This window comes from Hevea brasiliensis, chromosome 4 (genome assembly GCF_030052815.1).
Source record: "Hevea brasiliensis isolate MT/VB/25A 57/8 chromosome 4, ASM3005281v1, whole genome shotgun sequence".
NCBI classification, from domain to species: Eukaryota; Viridiplantae; Streptophyta; class Magnoliopsida; order Malpighiales; family Euphorbiaceae; genus Hevea; species Hevea brasiliensis.
This window is the reverse complement of record NC_079496.1, coordinates 15,431,901-15,451,841: the sequence shown is the minus strand read 5'-3', so window position 1 is coordinate 15,451,841 and position 19,941 is coordinate 15,431,901. Positions and strand designations below refer to the sequence as shown.

The window sequence follows — 19,941 nt, the reverse complement described above, 5'->3', positions numbered from 1 at the left end:
ATACACCCTTAGTATCACATACCATAGGCATATATTTAACTAATTCCTTGCTTTGCATATTTTTCAATGAAGAGTAATTAAAATGACCCATCCTTTTATGCCACAATGAGGAATCATCAACATAACTAGGAAAGGCATGAATTTTAGTTTGCTTCCACTCAGTTGGAAAGCTTTTGTTCTCTATTTTGATAGTCAATAACTCACAACCAGACTGATCAAATATAGTGCAAGACATATTCTCAAAATGCAAAGCATAATTTCTTTCTAACATCTGACCTACAATCAACAAACTTTGACTTATTTCAGGCACATATAGAACATTATGAATTAATTTTGTACCTGAATTTGTTTGTACTACAACCACTCCTTTTCCTTTAGCTTCAACATATTCCCCATTTCCAATCTTCACTTTAGAAGAGTAGGTCTTGTTAAGTTCCTTGAAAATACTGATGTCTAAAGTCATGTGGTGTGTGGAACCACTGTCTATCAATCAAGCATCTCCACTAGTGTCAAAAGAGTAACAGGTTGCTATAAAAAGCTTTTGCTCCTGCTGTTCTTATTCTTCAGTAAATTAAGTCTACTGCTCACCTTTGTTCTTGCATACTTTCTCAGCATGGCCAAACTTTTTACAAGCTCTACATTGTATTCTAGGTCTAAACTAATAGAATTTTTTTTTGAATGGTTTGTTTTCTTGCAATTTGGACATGGTGGGAACTTCCCATATCTGTTTTTCTCCTTGTAACCTTCATCTTTCTTGCTTTTAAATTTTCTTTCTCCACCAGATTTTTTTCCCTTCTGAAGTAGCTTGAACCTAGCCTTTTTGTTTTGCCATTAATGCTTCCTTAGATTTTTCTTCGATCCTTACACTTCTTCTTTGTTATACTGCTTGTAGAGCATTCACTAACTCAGCCAAAGTGATCTGAGAAAGATCTTTAGAGTCTTCAAGGGAAGAAAGTTTTGGTTCAAATCTCTCGGTAAGGTTGCAAGCACTTTCTCTACTATTCTCTTATATGTTAACTCATCCCCAAGCAGCTTTATTTGATTTACTGTCTTCATAAGCCTATCTGAGTATTTTTTTACTGATTTAGAATCTTTCATTCTCAGAACCTCAAAATCTCTTCTGAGATTCAAGATATGCATCTACCTTATTTTGTCACTTCCATGGAACTTCTCCTTAAGCTTATCCCATGCCTCTTTAGCTGTTTCACAAGCTATAATCCTTACGAATATAACATTAGATACATCTTGGTGCAAACAGGATAAAGCTTTATATTTCTTTGCATATTCCTTAGAGTGATGCTTTATTTGAGCTACCGTAGGATCAGCTCTCAAGGGTGGTGGATCTCTTCCTGTTTCCACTACCTCCCAAAGGTCAAAAGCCCTTAGATAGGCCTTCATTTTGATAGATCAGAAGACATAGTTTTCTTCTATAAAAATAAGGGGTGCAGTTGATGAATAGTTGCTAGAGGCCATGAATAACACTCAAGTGTTTATGGTTTTTCTGGTGAAGTTTCTCTTATTTGTTTTCTCTCACACTCCTTCTCTAAGATCTAAATGCTCTGATACCAATTGTAAGCATAAAGAACAAAGAAAAATAGGGAGGAATTACAGGAGAACTCTCTTTTTCTCCACTGCAATATTCCATTAATTCAAAATATATAAGCATCAACACATGAAATTAAGTTTTACAAGAAAAGTCCTGTATTTTACTGATTAAACCCATACATATTTGCTGAACTGAAATCAGCCATACTAACCCAATACTTAAGTACATTAGAGAATAATAAAAAACTTAAAGAACAAGTGATAGCAAAAGTGTCACTTTACATCAACAAATATGCATATAATTTTTATTTCTTTTTATTTCTAATAAATTGAATGCATATTAATTTACCTATTTTAGAAGAAGCCATCCTTATGTAAAGACCTTGCCCTTTGTCCTTGAACTGTCTAACGTCAATAAGGTCACCGAACCAAAAAAAGCATCTGCCTCCTCTTCTTCCTATATTTGAATTAGCATAAGCCATGCAAGAACAATTTGTTAGTAGTATGCCCTAGAGCATATCATTTAGTATGTATCTTGTATATATTTTATTAATAAAAGACAATTTCACTTTTCAGTTTATATAATGTATTTATGTGTAATAGAAAAAGTCCATTGATATTTTGTTAGAAATTCTATTCTTAAGTTGTTAAGAATATATGTGACAGTATTTCTAGCACAAAGTATCATAAATTGGTTCACAATCGAGGATACTTCACACAGGACATGACTTTTCTAGAAAGATTGTTGATGCATATATTTTGCATAATCATTTAGGTCTAATTTCACAATCATTTTATTTGATTATTAGTCATTTTTAGCTAATTTCATTAGTTAATTAGTTAGTTTTTCATAGTTGTCAATTTTGCACTAATTTGTAATTTTTACTTTGTTTTGTAGGAAAAATGGTGTTTTTGAAGGATTAAAGAGAATTTTGCCATTGAGGAGTGTCTTCTACAGCAAAAAGATGCCAAAAACAAGTTTTCAAGCTGAAATATGCATGACCAAACTGTGCATAACTTGCCGCATAAGCTATGCAGTTCTGCATAAGGAGGAAGAACACTGTCCCAGAACCAGCCGAAAACTGCATAAGGGACTGCATAACTTATGCAGTCCACTTATGCAGTCCCATAAAGAGTTCATTAATGAGCTGGCAGAAGATTCCCTTAATGTATTCCTCCTAGAACATACTATTTTAGGGCTCCATGTCAGAAAAATGCTATAAATAGTCCCATTTTCTCATTTTAAAAAGGAGGCAAGGAGCAAAGGAAGAAAGGAGGAGGCTAAGCAGAATTTGAGGAGTCATTTCACCTTCCACACCATTTTCAACTAAGATTTGCAGATTTCTTTCTTTCTTTACACTTTTCTACATTTCTAGTGTTTAATTACTTACTTCTTAACTTAGATTAAAGCTTTATTTCCATTTAAACTCATCATATCTTGTAAGCATTATGGATAGTGAGTAGTTTACTTTTGATTCTGGAGTAAGGGTTGTAATATTTGAGATATTTGTGGATTTTGATTGGGTAATCCATATTTTGTGGTCTTAATGAGTTTTATTCATTTCTTGTAAGCTTAATGACATGCTTAATGTAGGATCCCATTGAGTAATGTTCTTAATCCATGGTTGAAGCACCGAAAAGAGAAGGCCTTGTGATAGATAATCAGGAAATTGGACTTAATTAACTTAGACCTAGAAATAGGCTAAGGATTAAGAGGATTCACAGATTAATTAAGGAACTTAATGGGTCTTAATTAATTCTAACTCCACGAAAGTAGGATTAGTTTGATTAAGGCACTCTTTGTCTCACTCGAAAGGGAATTCAAAGGATTTAAGAATTAATCTCCTTAAAACCCATTAGTTTCACAAGATTGGATAACCAATTTAAAATCCCAAAATAGCTCGAATATGAAATCCGAACTCCTAATCGCCTTTTTACCATTGTTAATTTCTAATCGAATTTAATCATTTGCCAATTTAAATATTGCCATATTTGAACTTGCTTATTTCTATTTGATGCAATTTTAGTTTAATTAATACATTGTTGAATAGAATATTAATTTTGCACAATTAGATTTCACACTCCATTACCCATTAATTCATCATTTTAATCTCATAAATACTTCAATTTAGTCAACTTTTATATCGAAAATTCAATCATTAACACAACTCCTCGTGGGATCGATATTTTTCTATACTACTTGTACGACCCGTGCACTTGCGGTTGGGACGCATCAAGTTTTTGGCGCCGTTGCCGGGGAGTTGTTTGTTTAAGATTGAATTCTTGATTATTTTAGTTGTTTTTAGTTTTATCTTTGTTATCTTTTCATTTTGTGTTTGTTTGTTCTTTTTCAGGTACTTTAATCTTTTATGAGAAGAGCTAGAAGCTCAAGTGACACAACCTTACTGTTTAATCCTGAAATTGAGAAATTTTGTAAGGCCAACAAGAAAGAAACCAGAAAAAGGAAGGAAGCCTTGAGAGAGATTGAAATTGAAGCAGACATGGCTGATGAAAGAGTTAGAATTGGTGTTGGTAATGCTGGAAATGGTCAAAACAATGAAAATGAAGTCCAAGGGGAAGAAGTTGTTAATGCAAACGTGCCTAGGGGAAGTATGATGGATCATGCTTTTCCACGGTTTGATGACTTGAGAGAGAGCATAGCAAGACCAAGGATTGATGCAAATAGTTACAAGATGGATTTTGGAGTTCTTCAAATGATTCAAAATTCTCAATTTGGAGGACATCCTTCTGAAAATCCACACACACACTTGAAGAAGTTTGCTATGATTTGTGACATGCAAAAACAACCTGGAGTGTCTGATGATGCAGCAAGATTGAAGCTATTCCCATTCTCTTTGAAAGATAGAGCATTGGATTGGCTTGATTCTTTACCTCACAACTCCATTACAAATTGGGAGCAACTCACTGATGCATTTCTTGCACAGTATTTTCCACCTGGAAAAACTCAAGAGCTGAGGAATCAAATGACATCTTTCAGACCAAGAGAAGATGAAACTCTCTATGAATCATGGATGAGATGGAAGGAATTGGAAAGATTATGCCCACATCATGCCATTCCAAAATGGATGATAAATCAGAATTTCTACACAAATGTCACTCCTGCAATCAGAGGAATTATTGATGCTCAAACAGGAGGGGAATTCATCATAAAGCATGAAGATGAAGCTTATGAGTTATTAGAGAAAATTGCAAAGAATACTCATCTTTGGAGTAGTCCAAGAGGACCAGCTCCAACTCAGAAAAGGCAAGCTGCTGGAATGTATGATCTTGATCCATTCAACATGATTAATGCAAAGTTTGATGCACTTACAAATGTCCTTGCTAAGAAGATGGAAGATTTGAGTATGTTGGTTAGTTCAACATCATCAGCTGGAAGTTCACAACAAGTGGCTTATGCAGAGGAAACTACCACCGTGGAGTAGATTATGGAGAACAAGCAAGCATATGTTGGTAATTATGGAAACAATCATTTTGGTAATCCTTATTCTCAAACTTACAATCCAAATTGGAGGAATCATCCCAACTTTTCATGGGGCAATCAGCAAGGTCAAGTTCAAAATCAGAATTTTCAACCACAACAGCAAAGTCAAGTTCCATATCAGCAAAATAGGCAACCATTGCCTAATTTTCAGCAGAAAAATATGAACCCTCCACCAAAACAGCAAGAACGAAATTCCACCACTGAAGCTTTATTGCAACAGATTCTTGCCAACCAAAATAAGCATGATGAGGAGATGAGAGAGGTGAAAGCAAGGCTGGAACAAATGCAAACACACAGAATCTTTGGAAAACCAGATTGCACAACAAGCATCTTCCTCAAGTGCCAAATCTTTTGGAAAGCTTCCAAGTCAACCAGAAAATCCAAGAGAGCATTGTCAAGCTATTACTTTAAGAAGTGGTAAAGTTATAAATGATGAGAAGAGTGAAAACAGTGAGAAGAGAGAAAATGAGAAAGGAACTGATGAGAATGAAAAACAAGAGAGTGCAGAAAAATATAAGGAGAAATTTGAAGAAAAAGAAGAGAAATATATACCTCCTGAGCCCTACAAGCCACAACTTCCCTTTCCACAAAGATTTCACAAAGCCAAGCTTGATAGGCAATTTGGGAAGTTCTTAGAGGTTTTGAAGAAACTTTATATAAATGTGCCTTTTGTTGATGCTCTTTCACAAATGCCCTCTTATGCAAAATTCTTGAAAGAAATTCTCTCAAACAAGAGAAAACTTGAAGATGATGAAACTGTAGCTTTGACAGAAGAATGTAGTGCTATCCTCCAAAGGAAACTTCCTCCAAAGCTTAAGGATCCAGGGAGTTTTTCAATTCCATGCCACATTGGAGAATCTTGTTCTACAAAAGCTCTATGTGATTTAGGGGCTAGTGTTAGCCTTATGCCCCTTTCTATCTATGAGAAGCTCAACATGGGAGATCTAAAGCCAACCCACATTTCTCTTCAGTTAGCTGACAGAACAATCAAGTATCCTGAAGGGATTTTGGAGAATGTGCCCCTGAAGGTTGGAAAGTTCTACATACCTGTTGACTTTGTCATCTTGGACATGGAGGAAGATTCTAATATTCCAATTATCTTGGGGAGACCCTTTCTAGCTACAGTGAGAGCATTGATTGATGTGAAAGGAGAAAAGCTTACTCTTAGAGTTGGTGAAGAGCAATTAATTTTCAATATTAATAACTCTATGAAGAAGCATCATTCTGAAGCTGATACTTGCTTGAGAGTTGATATCATTGATGAGCTGGTTGAAGAACACTTCAGGAAGAAATATCCAGAAGATCCACTTGAAAATTGTTTGATTCATGGAGGAGGCATTGACTATGACAACCCTCATGTAGCTGCATATGCTCAACACTTAGAGGGAAGTCCACCATTCATTTCTGCTCCAGTTTTTCAACTCACACAAAAGGAAAAAGCAGAATTTAAGCAACCATCATTCAAGGAAGAAGATGCACCTAAGGTAGAACTTAAGCAACTTCCTTCTCAGCTCAGGTATGAATTTCTTGGCACTAATAACACTTATCCAGTAATTGTAAATGCAAATTTGAGTACTTTAGAGGCTGATAAGTTGTTAAGAGTGTTGAGACAATTTAGGAAAGTTTTGGGATACACCATAGATGACATTAAGGGAATAAGCCCACACTTTTGCATGCATAGAATCAGTTTGGAAGAAAATTGTAAACCATCTATTGAACATCAAAGGAGGTTGAACCCAAATATGAAAGAAGTTGTTAAAAAGGAAATTTTGAAGTTGCTTGATGCAGGGATCATATATCCCATCTCAGACAGTACTTGGGTGAGCCCAGTACATGTTGTTCCAAAAAAGGGTGGAATGACAGTTGTTAAAAATGAAAATAATGAATTAATTCCCACCAGAACGGTGACTAGTTGGCGAATGTGCATAGATTACAGAAAATTAAATGTTGCCACTAGAAAAGATCATTTTCCACTTCCCTTCATTGATCAAATGTTGGAAAGACTAGCTAGGCATTCTTACTTTTGCTATTTAGATGGATATTCGTGTTTTTTCAAATCCCTATCCATCCAAATGATCAAGAAAACCACTTTTACTTGTCCATATGGAACCTTTGCCTATAGAAGGATGCCATTTGGGTTGTGTAATGCACCACTTTTCAAAGGTGCATGATGGCAATCTTCTCGATTTCATTGAAGACATAATGGAGGTTTTATGGACGATTTTTACATTTATGGATCTTCTTTTGATATATGCTTGGCTAACCTTTCTAAAATTTTGCAGCGATGTGCAGATACTGACCTTGTGTTAAATTGGGAAAAGTGTCATTTTATGGTTCAGGAAGGGATAGTGCTTGGACATTTGGTGTCTAATAGAGGAATAGAGGTTGATAAAGCCAAAGTTGAAGTGATAGAGAAGATGGCCCCTCCTACCAATGTCAAGGGAATTCGAAGTTTCCTAGGACATGCCGGGTTCTCTGACTCTTTTTCAAGGATTTTTCTAAAATAGCTAAACCTTTGTCTAATTTGTTAAGTAATGACACACCATTTGTATTTGACCAAGAGTGTTTGGATGCCTTTTGCAGGTTGAAGCAAGCTCTCATCACTGCACCAATCATGCAACCACCTGATTGGAGCCTACCTTTTGAAATTATGTGTGATGCTAGCAACTATGCAATTGGAGCTGTTCTTGGTCAAAGAAAGGACAAAAAGGCTTATGCTATTTATTATGCTAGTAGAACAACTGGATGAGGCTCAAACAAATTATGCAACAACCGAAAAGGAATTTTTGGCAATTGTCTTTGCATTGGAAAAGTTCGGACCTTACATTATTGACTCAAAGGTGGTTATATTTTCAGATCATGCGACCATCGGTGTTGCTCGTAAAGGAGGCCAAACCAAGGCTCATTAGGTGGATTCGATGCTACAAGAGTTTGATTTGGAGATTAGAGATAAGAAGGAGCTGAAAATGTAGTTCTTGATAATCTTAGTAGGTTGAAATTGGATGGTGAAGAATTGGATGAAATCCTATTGATGAGTTTTTCTTGGATGAACAACTTTTCTCTCTTGTTGCTAAACTACCTTGGTATGCAGACTTTGTGAATTATCTATCTTGTGGAATATTACCTCTAGGTATGACATGGCAACAAAAGAAAAGTTCTTGCATGAAGTGAAGTTTTATAGATGGGATGATCCTTTACTCTTTAGGAGATGTTGTGATGGTCTAATTAGAAGATGTATTCTGAAGAGGAAATCCAGTATTTTGCATCATTGCCATGCTTCTGATTATGGAGGACATTTTGGCATCTCTAAGACAGCTAGTAAAATTTTGCAAGCTGGTTTCTTTTGGCCAAATCTTTTTAAGGATGTGAGGAAATTTGTGTTGGATTGTGATAAATGTCAAAGGAGTGGAAATTTGTCAAAAGAGATCAAATGCCCTAAATAATATTCTTGAAGTGGAATTATTTGATGTTTGGGGAATAGATTTTATGGGGCCATTCCCTCCTTCATATGGTAATAGATACATCTTAGTTGGGGTTGACTATGTGTCGAAGTGGGTGGAAGCTATTGCAACTCCAACTAATGATGCTAGAGTGGTAGTAAAATTTTTGAAAAATTTGTCTTGAGCAGATTTGGAGCTCCTAGGGCTATAATTAGTGATGGGGGTTCCCATTTTTGTAATAAGCAATTTGAGAGCTTAATGAGGAAGTATGGTGTAGTGCACAAGATAGCTACCCCATACCATCCTCAAACTTCAGGACAAGTTGAAATTTCTAACAGAGAGCTCAAGCATATTTTGGAGAAAACAGTGAACAATTCTAGGAAAGATTGGTCTATCAAACTAGATGATGCTTTATGGGCATATAGGATCGCCTACAAAACCCCTATAGGAACTACTCCCTTTAGGTTGGTGTATGGTAAGTCTTGTCATTTACAATGGAGCTAGAACATAGAGCATATTGGGCCATTCAAACCTTGAATTTTGATCTTAAGCAAGTTTGGTGAAAAGGTTGTTACAACTTAATGAGCTTGAGGAATTGAGGATGGATGCTTATGAAAGTGCCCGTATTTACAAAGAAAGAACTAAAGTTTGGCATGATAAGCATCAGGAAAAAGGAATTCAAAGAAGGTGATTCAGTTTTGTTGTTCAACTCAAGATTGAAATTGTTCCCTGGAAAACTCAAGTCAAGGTGGACTGGTCCATATAGAGTTTCTAAGGTTTTCCCTTATGGAGCAATAGAAATTTGGAGTGAAAAATCTGGGAATTTTAAGGTCAATGGGCATAGATTGAAGCATTACATAACTGGAGACCCAATACTAGGAGCAAGGCATTACAAGCTCTCCAATCCCTCACCTCTTTTCAGTGAAATTCATGAAAAGTCCAGCTAAGGACTATAAATTAGCCCTCTTGGGAGGCATCCCAAGTCCTTTTATTTTGCTTTTGTTGATTTACTTTCATTTTCATTAATTTTGTTTTTATCTTAAATCTCCCCAAATTCAATTTTTGACATTGTTAAATTTTGTCTCTTGTAGATGTAATTCAATGAAGAAGGGCTGGTGAACTATTGGGGAAGTAATTCTTAACTTGACAAATTTAGTCCTTCAAAAGAACTGATAAGCTTTTGCTGCATAATCTGTGCAGGAGCTGCAATCTAGTTCATGCAGAGGAAATGTACATTCTGCAGCAAAAAGGGGTGTCTGCAGCAAAATGGCTCATGTTTTGATGAAGTTGGATGTATATCAATGGAGAAAGGTTGGTGAACTGCTGAAATTGCTATCTGGTTTATGCAGAGCAGAACAATAAAATCTGCAGCAGATTACATGTGTTTTTGGTGAGGTTGGGTGGGTAATTTTCTAATATTTGTGCTTATAATGATATTATGGTGGTAAGTGAGTCATTTTTGCAGTTTTGAGCTTCTTTGGGTTGTAGGATTCAAGGTAGAAATGCTGCATTTTCTTGGCGAATCTTGGAGAGTTCATTTCTCATTTGTGGTTAGATGCAACTTCATGCAAATTTTATGGAGTTTTATGTGCCAAATGTTGATTTGCAGAATTTGAGTCAAAATGGCATAGCTCTCAAAGGTCTTTTATGTAGGATCCATTTTTACATGCTTGTGTGATGCACTTTTGATGAACTTTGAATATATTGATGTGTTTTTGATGAAAATTTCTCATGGTTTGTGCTTCATAGAATTATATTTCATCATTCCAGGGTATCTTTCACACTTGCAATCCATGTTCTATTGCAATCTTAATTTTGTTGAATTTGTGCATAAGCAACTGCATAGCTTATGCAATCCTGCATGACCAAAATTCTTGCCATTTTTCACCTTTATTGCAAGTGCATAAGGAGAGTGCATAGCTTATGCAACCCTGCATAACCTCATTTTGTCAAAATTCATATCTGTCAAAACTTGCATAAGGTGAGTGCATGACCTATGCACAATTGCATAACTTCAAATCCTTCATTTTCTCTCTCTTGCCGAGGGGTGCATAAGGAAGATGCATAAGCTATGCACTTCTGCATAACCAAAATCCCAAAGCTCCAATTCTGCCGAAGGTTGCATAAGCAGAGTGCATAACCTATGCACTTCTGCATGACCAAAAACCCAGAAAAATCATTCTTGCCGAGGGGTGCATAAGGAGGTGCATAAGTTATGCACCTCTGCATAACCAAGATCTCCAAAAAATCAATTCAGCCGAAGAGTGCATAAGCAGAGTGCATAACCTATGCACTCCTGCATAACCAGAAAACAGAAAATCCCAAAAGTTGCCGAGACCTGCATAAGCAATGTGCATAGCCTATGCACTTCTGCATAACCAAAATTCTGAATTTCAAAAACTACCGCAGAGTGCATAAGCAGAGTGCATAGCTTATGCACATCTGCATGACCACCAACCAAAATCCCAAAAAAATTGCCGCAGAGTGCATAAGCAGAGTGCATAGCCTATGCACATCTGCATGACCCAAGTTTCTGAAAAACAATTCTTGCCGAGAGATGCATAAGGGGAGTGCATAACTTATGCACTCCCGCATGACTTCACTCCTCACCATTTCAGGGTCACCGAAACATGCATAAGGACAGTGCATAACCTATGCACTTGTGCATAAGCACTTCTCTGAAAATTATATCCTTTTGAAACATGTACAAAAGAGTGCACAGGTTATGCATAAATCATTTTCCCCTTATGCAGTCTCCTCAAACCCGATTCACATTCATTTTCGAAAAAAAAAAATTCCCACCACCTCCACTTCCCGACTCTTCACCCCCACGACCGCCCTTCATCCTCCATTTCTTCCGGCATTCTCGCCGTCTCTCTCCCATCTTCTCCATCAGCGTTCTCATCACGAAACCCTAAATCTCCCTACATTTCCATCTCTTCTCCAATCGACCATGGATTCCCCTCCACATTCCCGCCCCGCCTCTCCTCTTGAAGTCTCTCCATTGTCTTCGATACATCCCCCTTCCAATCCTCCACCACAAACGACACCACCACCACCTCCATCAACCACATACAAACGCAAAATCCGATCCAAATCCGTGCGACCCATGCCCTCTGCTCCTCCTTTGTCCAAACGCAAAGACCCACCCACCCCATTTTCGGAACCACCTCCTAAAAAGCCAAAGGCTCCAGCCTCTACACCTTCTTCCAGCAAAAAGACAATTTCAGCAACCCCATTTGTATCAAAGCTACCCTGGCCTCTCCCTGATACAATTCAAAAAGCTGCTTTCAAAAGACTCAAAGATAGAAGGGTACAACCTACTAGGTATATATCTGCTGATGCTCTACAATCTCTGGGTTTATTTGATAATGTAGTTGCATTTCTTGACGGTATGGGTTGGACAGAATTTGTGCATAAGCAAGAGGTAGTTTATCCAATTCTTGTTTTGGAGTTTATTTCTTCATTCTCTGCTACCCTCAACTTGCATGATGTAGACCATAAGCCAATTATGACATTTAGATGCTTGGGGCAAAATAGAGAGATGTCAAAGTATCAATTTCATATCATTTTAGTTTTTGAAATTGATTGGATCTTTAGAGTACCACATACTGGAGTAGAGGTAGCCAATAAGGGCATCTGGAATCCTGCCCAATTTTGGAGAATCATAACAAACCAACCCCAAACCTTCTCTGCTGGTAGGTCCAAAACATCCCAAATCCTTGACCCTGCACTTAGGTTTATTCATAGGTTGATGGCTAGCACCATATTGGGCAGAGGGACTAGTTCTGGTGCTGTGGGCAAATCTGAACTTTTTATGTTATGGTGTGCATTTCACAAAGTTAAGGTGTCTCCAGGTTACTTCTTTTGCGAACATGTGCTGCATATTGCCACCAAATCCATTGGTGACATTGTTTTGGGTGGACTCATCACTGTCATAGCCAAGCATTTTGGCTTTAATCCTGCAGAGCACTCAATCCCAGCACTTGAGGACACTTCCTATTTTGATACTGCACACTTAACCAAAACAGGATTCCATTTATCATATTTTGATACTGGCCACCCTGCAGCAGAAACTGAGCCTATTGCACAACCAGAAACCCAACCTTTCACACCAGTCCCACAGCACCCTACTACCCCTACCCCATCCCCTCAGCCTACTCAGGACACTCCAGCTACCTCGCCACCCCATTCCTCCTACAAATTGAACCTACCTCATCCACAGCACCTCCTCCATTCAACACTAAAGCCTTATTCACCTACCTCGACAGGCTTAGTGATGATATCTACTTTGTGGATAGGAAGCTTGACAGTGGTCTTGATACACTAAAAGATCGTCATGAGCAACTATTTGACCTTGTCATGGAAACCAGGGACAAACAGAAAGAACTGAAGGAAATGGTGAAGCAACTCATGATCTTCCTGGGCATGCCACCCCCACCTCCATCACCTCCTCCTGCACCATCATTTCGACAAATGGCAGAAGCCTGACCATTTCTTAGCAACATCCTTGGACAAAGGAAAAACAATAGACATAGATTAGTGTTTAGTTTACTTTTGTTCAATCTTGTAGGACCTTTTCTTTGTAAATATGTTCAAACATTTATACTTTGTTTTGGATTTTGTTGATTTGCTCTGAATTAGTTTCTTTTAAATTCTGTTTCCTTTGAAGTTTTATTGAATAGCTATTACATTCGTCTTCTTTGATTTTTATTGCACTTATTGCCTTTTTGTACATATTTGCCCATACTCTGTCTATATTTCCATACTTTTACTGCTGGTTGTACATTTCCCCTTGCCAATTCCCTATGCAAAGCTTTTTGTATACACTGCACAGCTATGAATTTCCTCATGCATAACCTTTGCATAGCCTGTGCAACCCTTTCTGCTACTTCTGCAGAACTGCACAGGTTGTATTTCCCTTATGCAACTGTCCTGCATAGCCTATGCAACATCTATTGCCTCTTATGCAGCACCGCATGGCTTATGCACCTTACCTATGCACATGTTCTGGACAGCACTTAACTCTGCATAACCTGTGCAGCTTCTTATGCATTCCTTTAACTTGAATTCTCATACCAGGTAACTCTTTCTTTTTGTTCTTATTTTTACAATTCCTGGTCAATATTATTTGCTTTGAGTTTTGGATATCTACTGTTTGAGACATTGAGGACAATGTCTAATTTTGAGTTTGGGGGTGCACATTTTGATTTTTAGCTTTATTTTTCACATTTTGAGTATAAGAGCATCTCATCCCATTTCATTTACATATATTGTAAATATTTTACATATACATCCATACATACATATTCATTACACATTTACACACACATTATACATCACTTAGAAATTGTACAAATTGCATACAAATAGACTTCCTCCATTTAGTTCATGCATTACTCATTTTAGGAATCATACACCATGCATTAAAATCTTTTGCCAAATCCCTTGAGTATTGAAAATGTGCCTATGAAAGTGATTTGACTCACCTTTTAGTTGGGTTTGTGGATTGAAAGTTTCCTAAAAGGTGCAAGGTTTTGAAGTGTCTATCTCTTGCCTATATCTTCTTAGCCAAAAAGCCACCCAATTAGTCATTTGGAGGTGGAAGTGTTTAGAGGGAATTATTGGATATAAGGTAGTCAAATGATGTCTCACCAATCCTAGAACAAATTTTCTAAACCTTTCAAGGCGAAATACCAGCTTGTACTTGAAAAGAGAGATGATTAGGCATTCTTTGATTTAAACCTTCTCATTTTAAACCTTTGGCCCTTTTCCTAATTAAAATTGACCCTTGCAAACCCCTTTGAGCCTTTTTACCTCTAATTTTTCTTGAAATCCTTATTGTTACCTAGCCAATGAACCAAACGCTCCAACCCTTTTCATGAGAATAATTATTTACAATATTAGGTACATAAAAAAATGAAAAAAAAAAAAAAAGAGAGAAAAAGAAAAGAAAAGAAAAAAATACAATAAAAGGGAGAAGAAATACTTGTCACCTTGTAAAAGTGCTAGTATATGTGCTTTTCACTATTGCCATTCAAAATGAAAGAAATCCACCCAAAGTATCAAAAGAAATGAGTTTGGGGGTGGCAATTTTAGGGACAATCATCAAAAGAAAAATACAAAATACAAGTTAAAGTATCAAAATGTCCCTCCATTTTTATGTGTTTTGTAAACTATGCTAGCACTTGACAATCCTCATTGTGTATTCTTCTCTCCCATAAAAAAAAAAAAAAAAAAAAAAGAGAAAAAGAAAAAAAATATATAATAAAGTGTACCTTATGTTTCAAAAATTGAAATATTCTCATGCTTTGAATACTTTTTACCCATCTTTCTTCTTAGCCTCATTTTAAACCCCATGGCCTCATTACATCCCTAAAAAGACCTTTGATCTCTTGATAGTACTTGCTACATTAGTGGAGATAGGAGTAGGGAATTTGCCTATGGGATTGGAAAACTATTCATCTATTCATTCAATTCTATCATTCCATGTTGAGATACTTTGGTTATCAATTGTCCTAGAATTCCTTTTGAGCATGACTCTCTCTTTTGATTAGTTGGTTTGGGGATTTGAATGATAATTGACTTGATGGCTAAGCGGTGAAAGCTTGGATAAGCATTAAATTCTTTGCATTTTGAAGGATGGGTATATGGATTGTTGGTATGGCTAAAGGTGTGTTAAGTTACCTTAATGAGTGATTTTCATAACTCTTTGGATAAGGCACCCTTAAAAACTTTGCACCACATTTTAAAGTTTGCTTGAGGACAAGCAAAAGCTTGAGTTTGGGGGTATTTGATGCATACATTTTGCATAATCATTTAGGTCTAATTTCACAATCATTTTATTTGATTATTAGTCATTTTTAGCTAATTTCATTAGTTAATTAGTTAGTTTTTCATAGTTGTCAATTTTGCACTAATTTGTAATTTTTACTTTGTTTTGTAGGAAAAATGGTGTTTTTGAAGGACTAAAGAGAATTTTGCCATTGAGGAGTGTCTTCTACAGCAAAAAGATGCCAAAAACAAGTTTTCAAGCTGAAATATGCATTGACCAAACTGTGCATAACTTGCCGCATAAGCTATGCAGTTCTGCATAAGGAGGAAGAACACTGCCCTGAACCAGTTAAATCGCATAAGGGATCAGATAACTTATGCACCCACTTATGCTGATCCCATAAAGAGTTCATTAATGAGCTGGCAGAAGATTCCCTTAATGTATTCCTCCTAGAACATACTATTTTAGGGCTCCATGTCAGAAAAATGCTATAAATAGTCCCATTTTCTCATTTTAAAAAGGAGGCAAGGAGCAAAGGAAGAAAGGAGGAGGCTAAGCAGAATTTGAGGAGTCATTTCACCTTCCACACCATTTTCAACTAAGATTTGCAGATTTCTTTCTTTCTTTACACTTTTCTACATTTCTAGTGTTTAATTACTTACTTCTTAACTTAGATTAAAGCTTTATTTCCATTTAAACTCATCATATCTTGTAAGCATTATGGATAGTGAGTAGTTTACTTTTGATTCTGAGTAAGGGTTGTAATATTTGAGATATTTGTGGATTTTGATTGGGTAATCCATATTTTGTGGTCTTAATGAGTTTTATTCATTTCTTGTAAGCTTAATGACATGCTTAATGTAGGATCCCATTGAGTAATGTTCTTAATCCATGGTTGAAGCACCGAAAGGAGAAGGCCTTGTGATAGATAATCAGGAAATTGGACTTAATTAACTTAGACCTAGAAATAGGCTAAGGATTAAGAGGATTCACAGATTAATTAAGGAACTTAATGGGTCTTAATTAATTCTAACTCCACGAAAGTAGGATTAGTTTGATTAAGGCACTCTTTGTCTCACTCGAAAGGGAATTCAAAGGATTTAAGAATTAATCTCCTTAAAACCCATTAGTTTCACAAGATTGGATAACCAATTTAAAATCCCAAAATAGCTCGAATATGAAATCCCGAACTCCTAATCAGCTTTTTACCATTGTTAATTTCTAATCGAATTTAATCATTTGCCAATTTAAATATTGCCATATTTGAACTTGCTTATTTCTATTTGATGCAATTTTAGTTTAATTAATACATTGTTGAATAGAATATTAATTTTGCACAATTAGATTTCACACTCCATTACCCATTAATTCATCATTTTAATCTCAGAAATACTTCAATTTAGTCAACTTTTATATCGAAAATTCAATCATTAACACAACTCCTCGTGGGATCGATATTTTTCTATACTACTTGTACGACCCGTGCACTTGCGGTTGGGACGCATCAATTGTAATCATGTTTGTTCCCAAGGTATTTATATGAGATATAAATAAGATGAAATGGTGAGTCTTATGCCATATAACAAACATGATAGGCACTTATACATGATAAGTAGGCCGAACCAGTGACGCATATGACAAGCACATAGAGTTTACTCTTGTCAATGCATTATCATATATCATATCAGTGCATATAATCTTTAGACCTGAGATAACACAGTTATCTTGTATATAGATGGTTTGAGTTTAATACTACTTTCATACTTATACTGTGTATGGGTATATGGGCATGTGTTAGCTCCTACTAGTTATATATGGAGATAGGTGTTGATCAAGATGGAATCTGTTACCCTAAGTAAATAGGGATAAAATCCTATGTTCATTTAATTGTTCTTGATATTTCAAGTTCCTGGCCAAGATAGACAGATTTAGTTAGAAAAGAGTTTATGAACAGAAAATCTAATTAATCAAGAACTGAAATTAAAAGAGAACATAATGTTCATAGCAAATGGGGTTTAACATAAACCATGACTCCAGCTCGAATTGGGATTTTATAACAGAGAGTCTAGTGCACGGTAATATATGATTAAAGGTTCATTTAAGGTATTCCTTATTACTTATTGGGTGGTCATGGTACACTATGCTAGGTGTCAACCATGGTCTATGAGATGCCTAAGATGATTTAGAGAAATCATTTATGATAAGAAAAAATTCTGATGATATTAAGAGCTAATATTATATCTCATTGCCAATTAGTGATGAGCCTAGTAAGTCACACACATACACAAGATAATCATCAAATAAAATGTGATTTAATTAATTAATTAAAGAGTTTAATTGATTAATTGAATAGGTTTAGTTTGTAATAAGATTGCAAAGTTACTAGCATGACTTGAAACCAAATCTGGGTTATTGGATATATAGCATAAGTTAAATTTATATTTAAAGTGTTTAAATATAAATTTAATTATGAGAAATTAATTAATAGAGATTAATTAATTAATTAATTTATATTTGATATAAATTGATTTGAAGAGGAGAAATAATGATTTTGGGTTGAGAACTCAAAATTACAACATGAGGGTAATTTTGTCATTTCACATGGTAACATGTGGCACTATGAGATGGCGACACATGGCATCATATAAGCTTGCCATTTATCTTCCTATCATGTAAGATGATCAAAATCAAGATTAAGTCTAGCTTTGACACTTGGCATAATGTGATTGAGTCAATAAAAAAGAAGATGCAATGAGGCGATGACATGTGGCATTAGGTTTAAGTGACTTAATAGCCTAATTATATAAAGGGAAAAGAAAAGATGAAACATAATATACACTCTTATTTTCTCTCAAGTGTGGCGGCACACCTCTCTCCCTCTCCTCTTCATCTTGTCTCATCAATTCAAAGAGAATTATCCAAAATCTTTTGAATTAAAATTGCTAAAAATTGTTTCTAGTGTCCTATACATACATACATACTATCTCTCTAAAGGCAAAACCTCAATTTATAATTGGTTGGCAAAAGCTTGAGAAGCAAATTGGGGGCTGCCCATTGGTGATCTTGGTGTGGACAAGCTAGAAGGACAACACTTGGGGTCCTAAGTGCTTCCTAAAGGTGCCAATTACATCCATAATGCATCGAAGAGGTTAGTGCTCTAACTCCTCTTTTAAACTAGGGTTTAAATGAATTAATTTATTAATTTATAAACTTGAATGGCAAATATAGATCCTAATATATATTAAAAGTGTTTTAATATACAATAGAGCATTGAAATTAATTAGTCATATAAGAGATGTTGTATGATGCATGTAACCCTAGAAGAAAATTTTTGAAATTCAATGCTCTAATGAACTAATCACCATGCTTCTCCTCCTTCACAATTTTTCAAGCACATCATCTGACATTCCTCCAAGGTCAAGGTCATGCTTTCATTGATTGAAGAATTCTTCATGTCAGGTAATTTAACATTGCGATACTTTGTGAACCCATCACCTTTCTGGCAATCCAATGGCATCCTCCGAACACATCCACTTGACCAATTTGCTTTATCCCAATCATTTTTCTGTTTTAGAACAAATCCATTCAAACACCCACATATAGGCGAGTTGCTGATGGCACAACTACCATGAGCACCACATAATGCATAAGTATCACAGTTGTCAATTGGTGCAGACAAGTATCGACTCCAACTACTAGTTCGATCAACCCATAGAGAAAGCTCAATGAGACCATCCTGATTCAAAACAATCCTTGTAAAAACTGAGCTGTCGACCAGCTCGTAGGTATAGTACACCTTCTTCTGGTAAAAAACAAACATATAGTTATAGATTGCGTTTGGTTTCAGATAACGCATCCCACTAAACCAAACTCGATTCCATCCCCAGATCGAGCCTTGGCAACTGAATTCTGTTCGAGATACATCTGCAAACCATTGATATCAACTTCAAAAGTGAAGTTCCCTCGACAAGGATCATCTATGCTCTTCCATGATGAAAAACATACATACAGGCCTTCAGTGACAAGTCCGATCTTCATTCCTGGTAGAAATGTACTCTCAGGATTATCAAAACTTTGCCATAAGAAATTTTCTGGGATAAGATCATCTTCATCTCTGACAACAAGATTTCCTGAATCCAAAAGCTGCGCAACTGGGTTACGCACTCCTCTTGATGTACCAGAAGAACAAATGACTGCATTACTCTGATTGAAAAGAACAAGAATTCCTATCATTTAACTTTAAAGCTCCAAATGAATCAGTGAGTGGGGTATCTTTATTGGCAACCCACACAATAGTTCTATAAGATATCTTTTTATACCAAACCCCCAAGTATTGGTACTTGGAAGTTCCTGGGCTGCAAAACCCCAGTTCAAATGTGCCACCAGCTGAAACAATCGTCTCATTATCTCTAAGAGTTTAAGTTGTAGCTATTGTGTCCAGGGCCACGGATGTTATGAAGGTGGAGGCTAAAGGAAACAGACAAGGAGTATAGTAAAATTCTCCATTGGTTGCTTCAGCTTCTTATTATGCTGCAAGCCACCTTTTACATGTTAAAATTCTCCATTGGTTGCTAAGTCTTCATTTGTCGCATGCGGTACCCTGGTTGTTAAAATACTACGTTTTCTTGCCTTATTGTAATTGTGCTTTTTTTTTTTTTTCATTTAAAGCAAAATTCTAA

At 36.1% G+C, this 19,941-nt stretch overlaps 1 protein-coding gene and 1 non-coding gene across 2 annotated transcripts; both read right to left on the bottom strand.

Annotated features, from left to right (window-relative positions):
- Positions 1-4,514: 4,514 nt before the first annotated feature.
- On the bottom strand, positions 4,515-4,621 carry LOC131179627 (small nucleolar RNA R71). Its single transcript, XR_009148517.1, has one exon. It is a non-coding gene; the product is annotated as a small nucleolar RNA R71 (small nucleolar RNA).
- Positions 4,622-11,391: 6,770 nt separating this feature from the next.
- On the bottom strand, positions 11,392-19,495 carry LOC110645881 (G-type lectin S-receptor-like serine/threonine-protein kinase At4g27290). Its single transcript, XM_058146244.1, has 3 exons — positions 19,115-19,495; positions 18,668-19,064; positions 11,392-11,546 (listed from the first exon to the last, which is right to left on the bottom strand). Exons 1-3 carry the CDS (start codon positions 19,493-19,495, stop codon positions 11,392-11,394), a joined length of 933 nt encoding a protein of 310 aa, XP_058002227.1.
- Between the last annotated feature and the right edge of the window lie 446 nt (positions 19,496-19,941).

Excerpts from the sequence above, each read along its gene's own strand:
- LOC110645881 (XM_058146244.1), bottom strand. The coding sequence starts at position 19,495 with ATGATAGGAATTCTTGTTCTTTTCAATCAGAGTAATGCAGTCATTTGT. Across the intron at positions 19,065-19,114 it reads AGTTTGGTTTAGTGGGATGC|AAGAAGGTGTACTATACCTA; the intron begins GTTATCTGAAAC and ends GTTTTTTACCAG. Across the intron at positions 11,547-18,667 it reads GACCTTGACCTTGGAGGAAT|GTGGTGGTGGTGTCGTTTGT; the intron begins GTCAGATGATGT and ends TGGTTGATGGAG.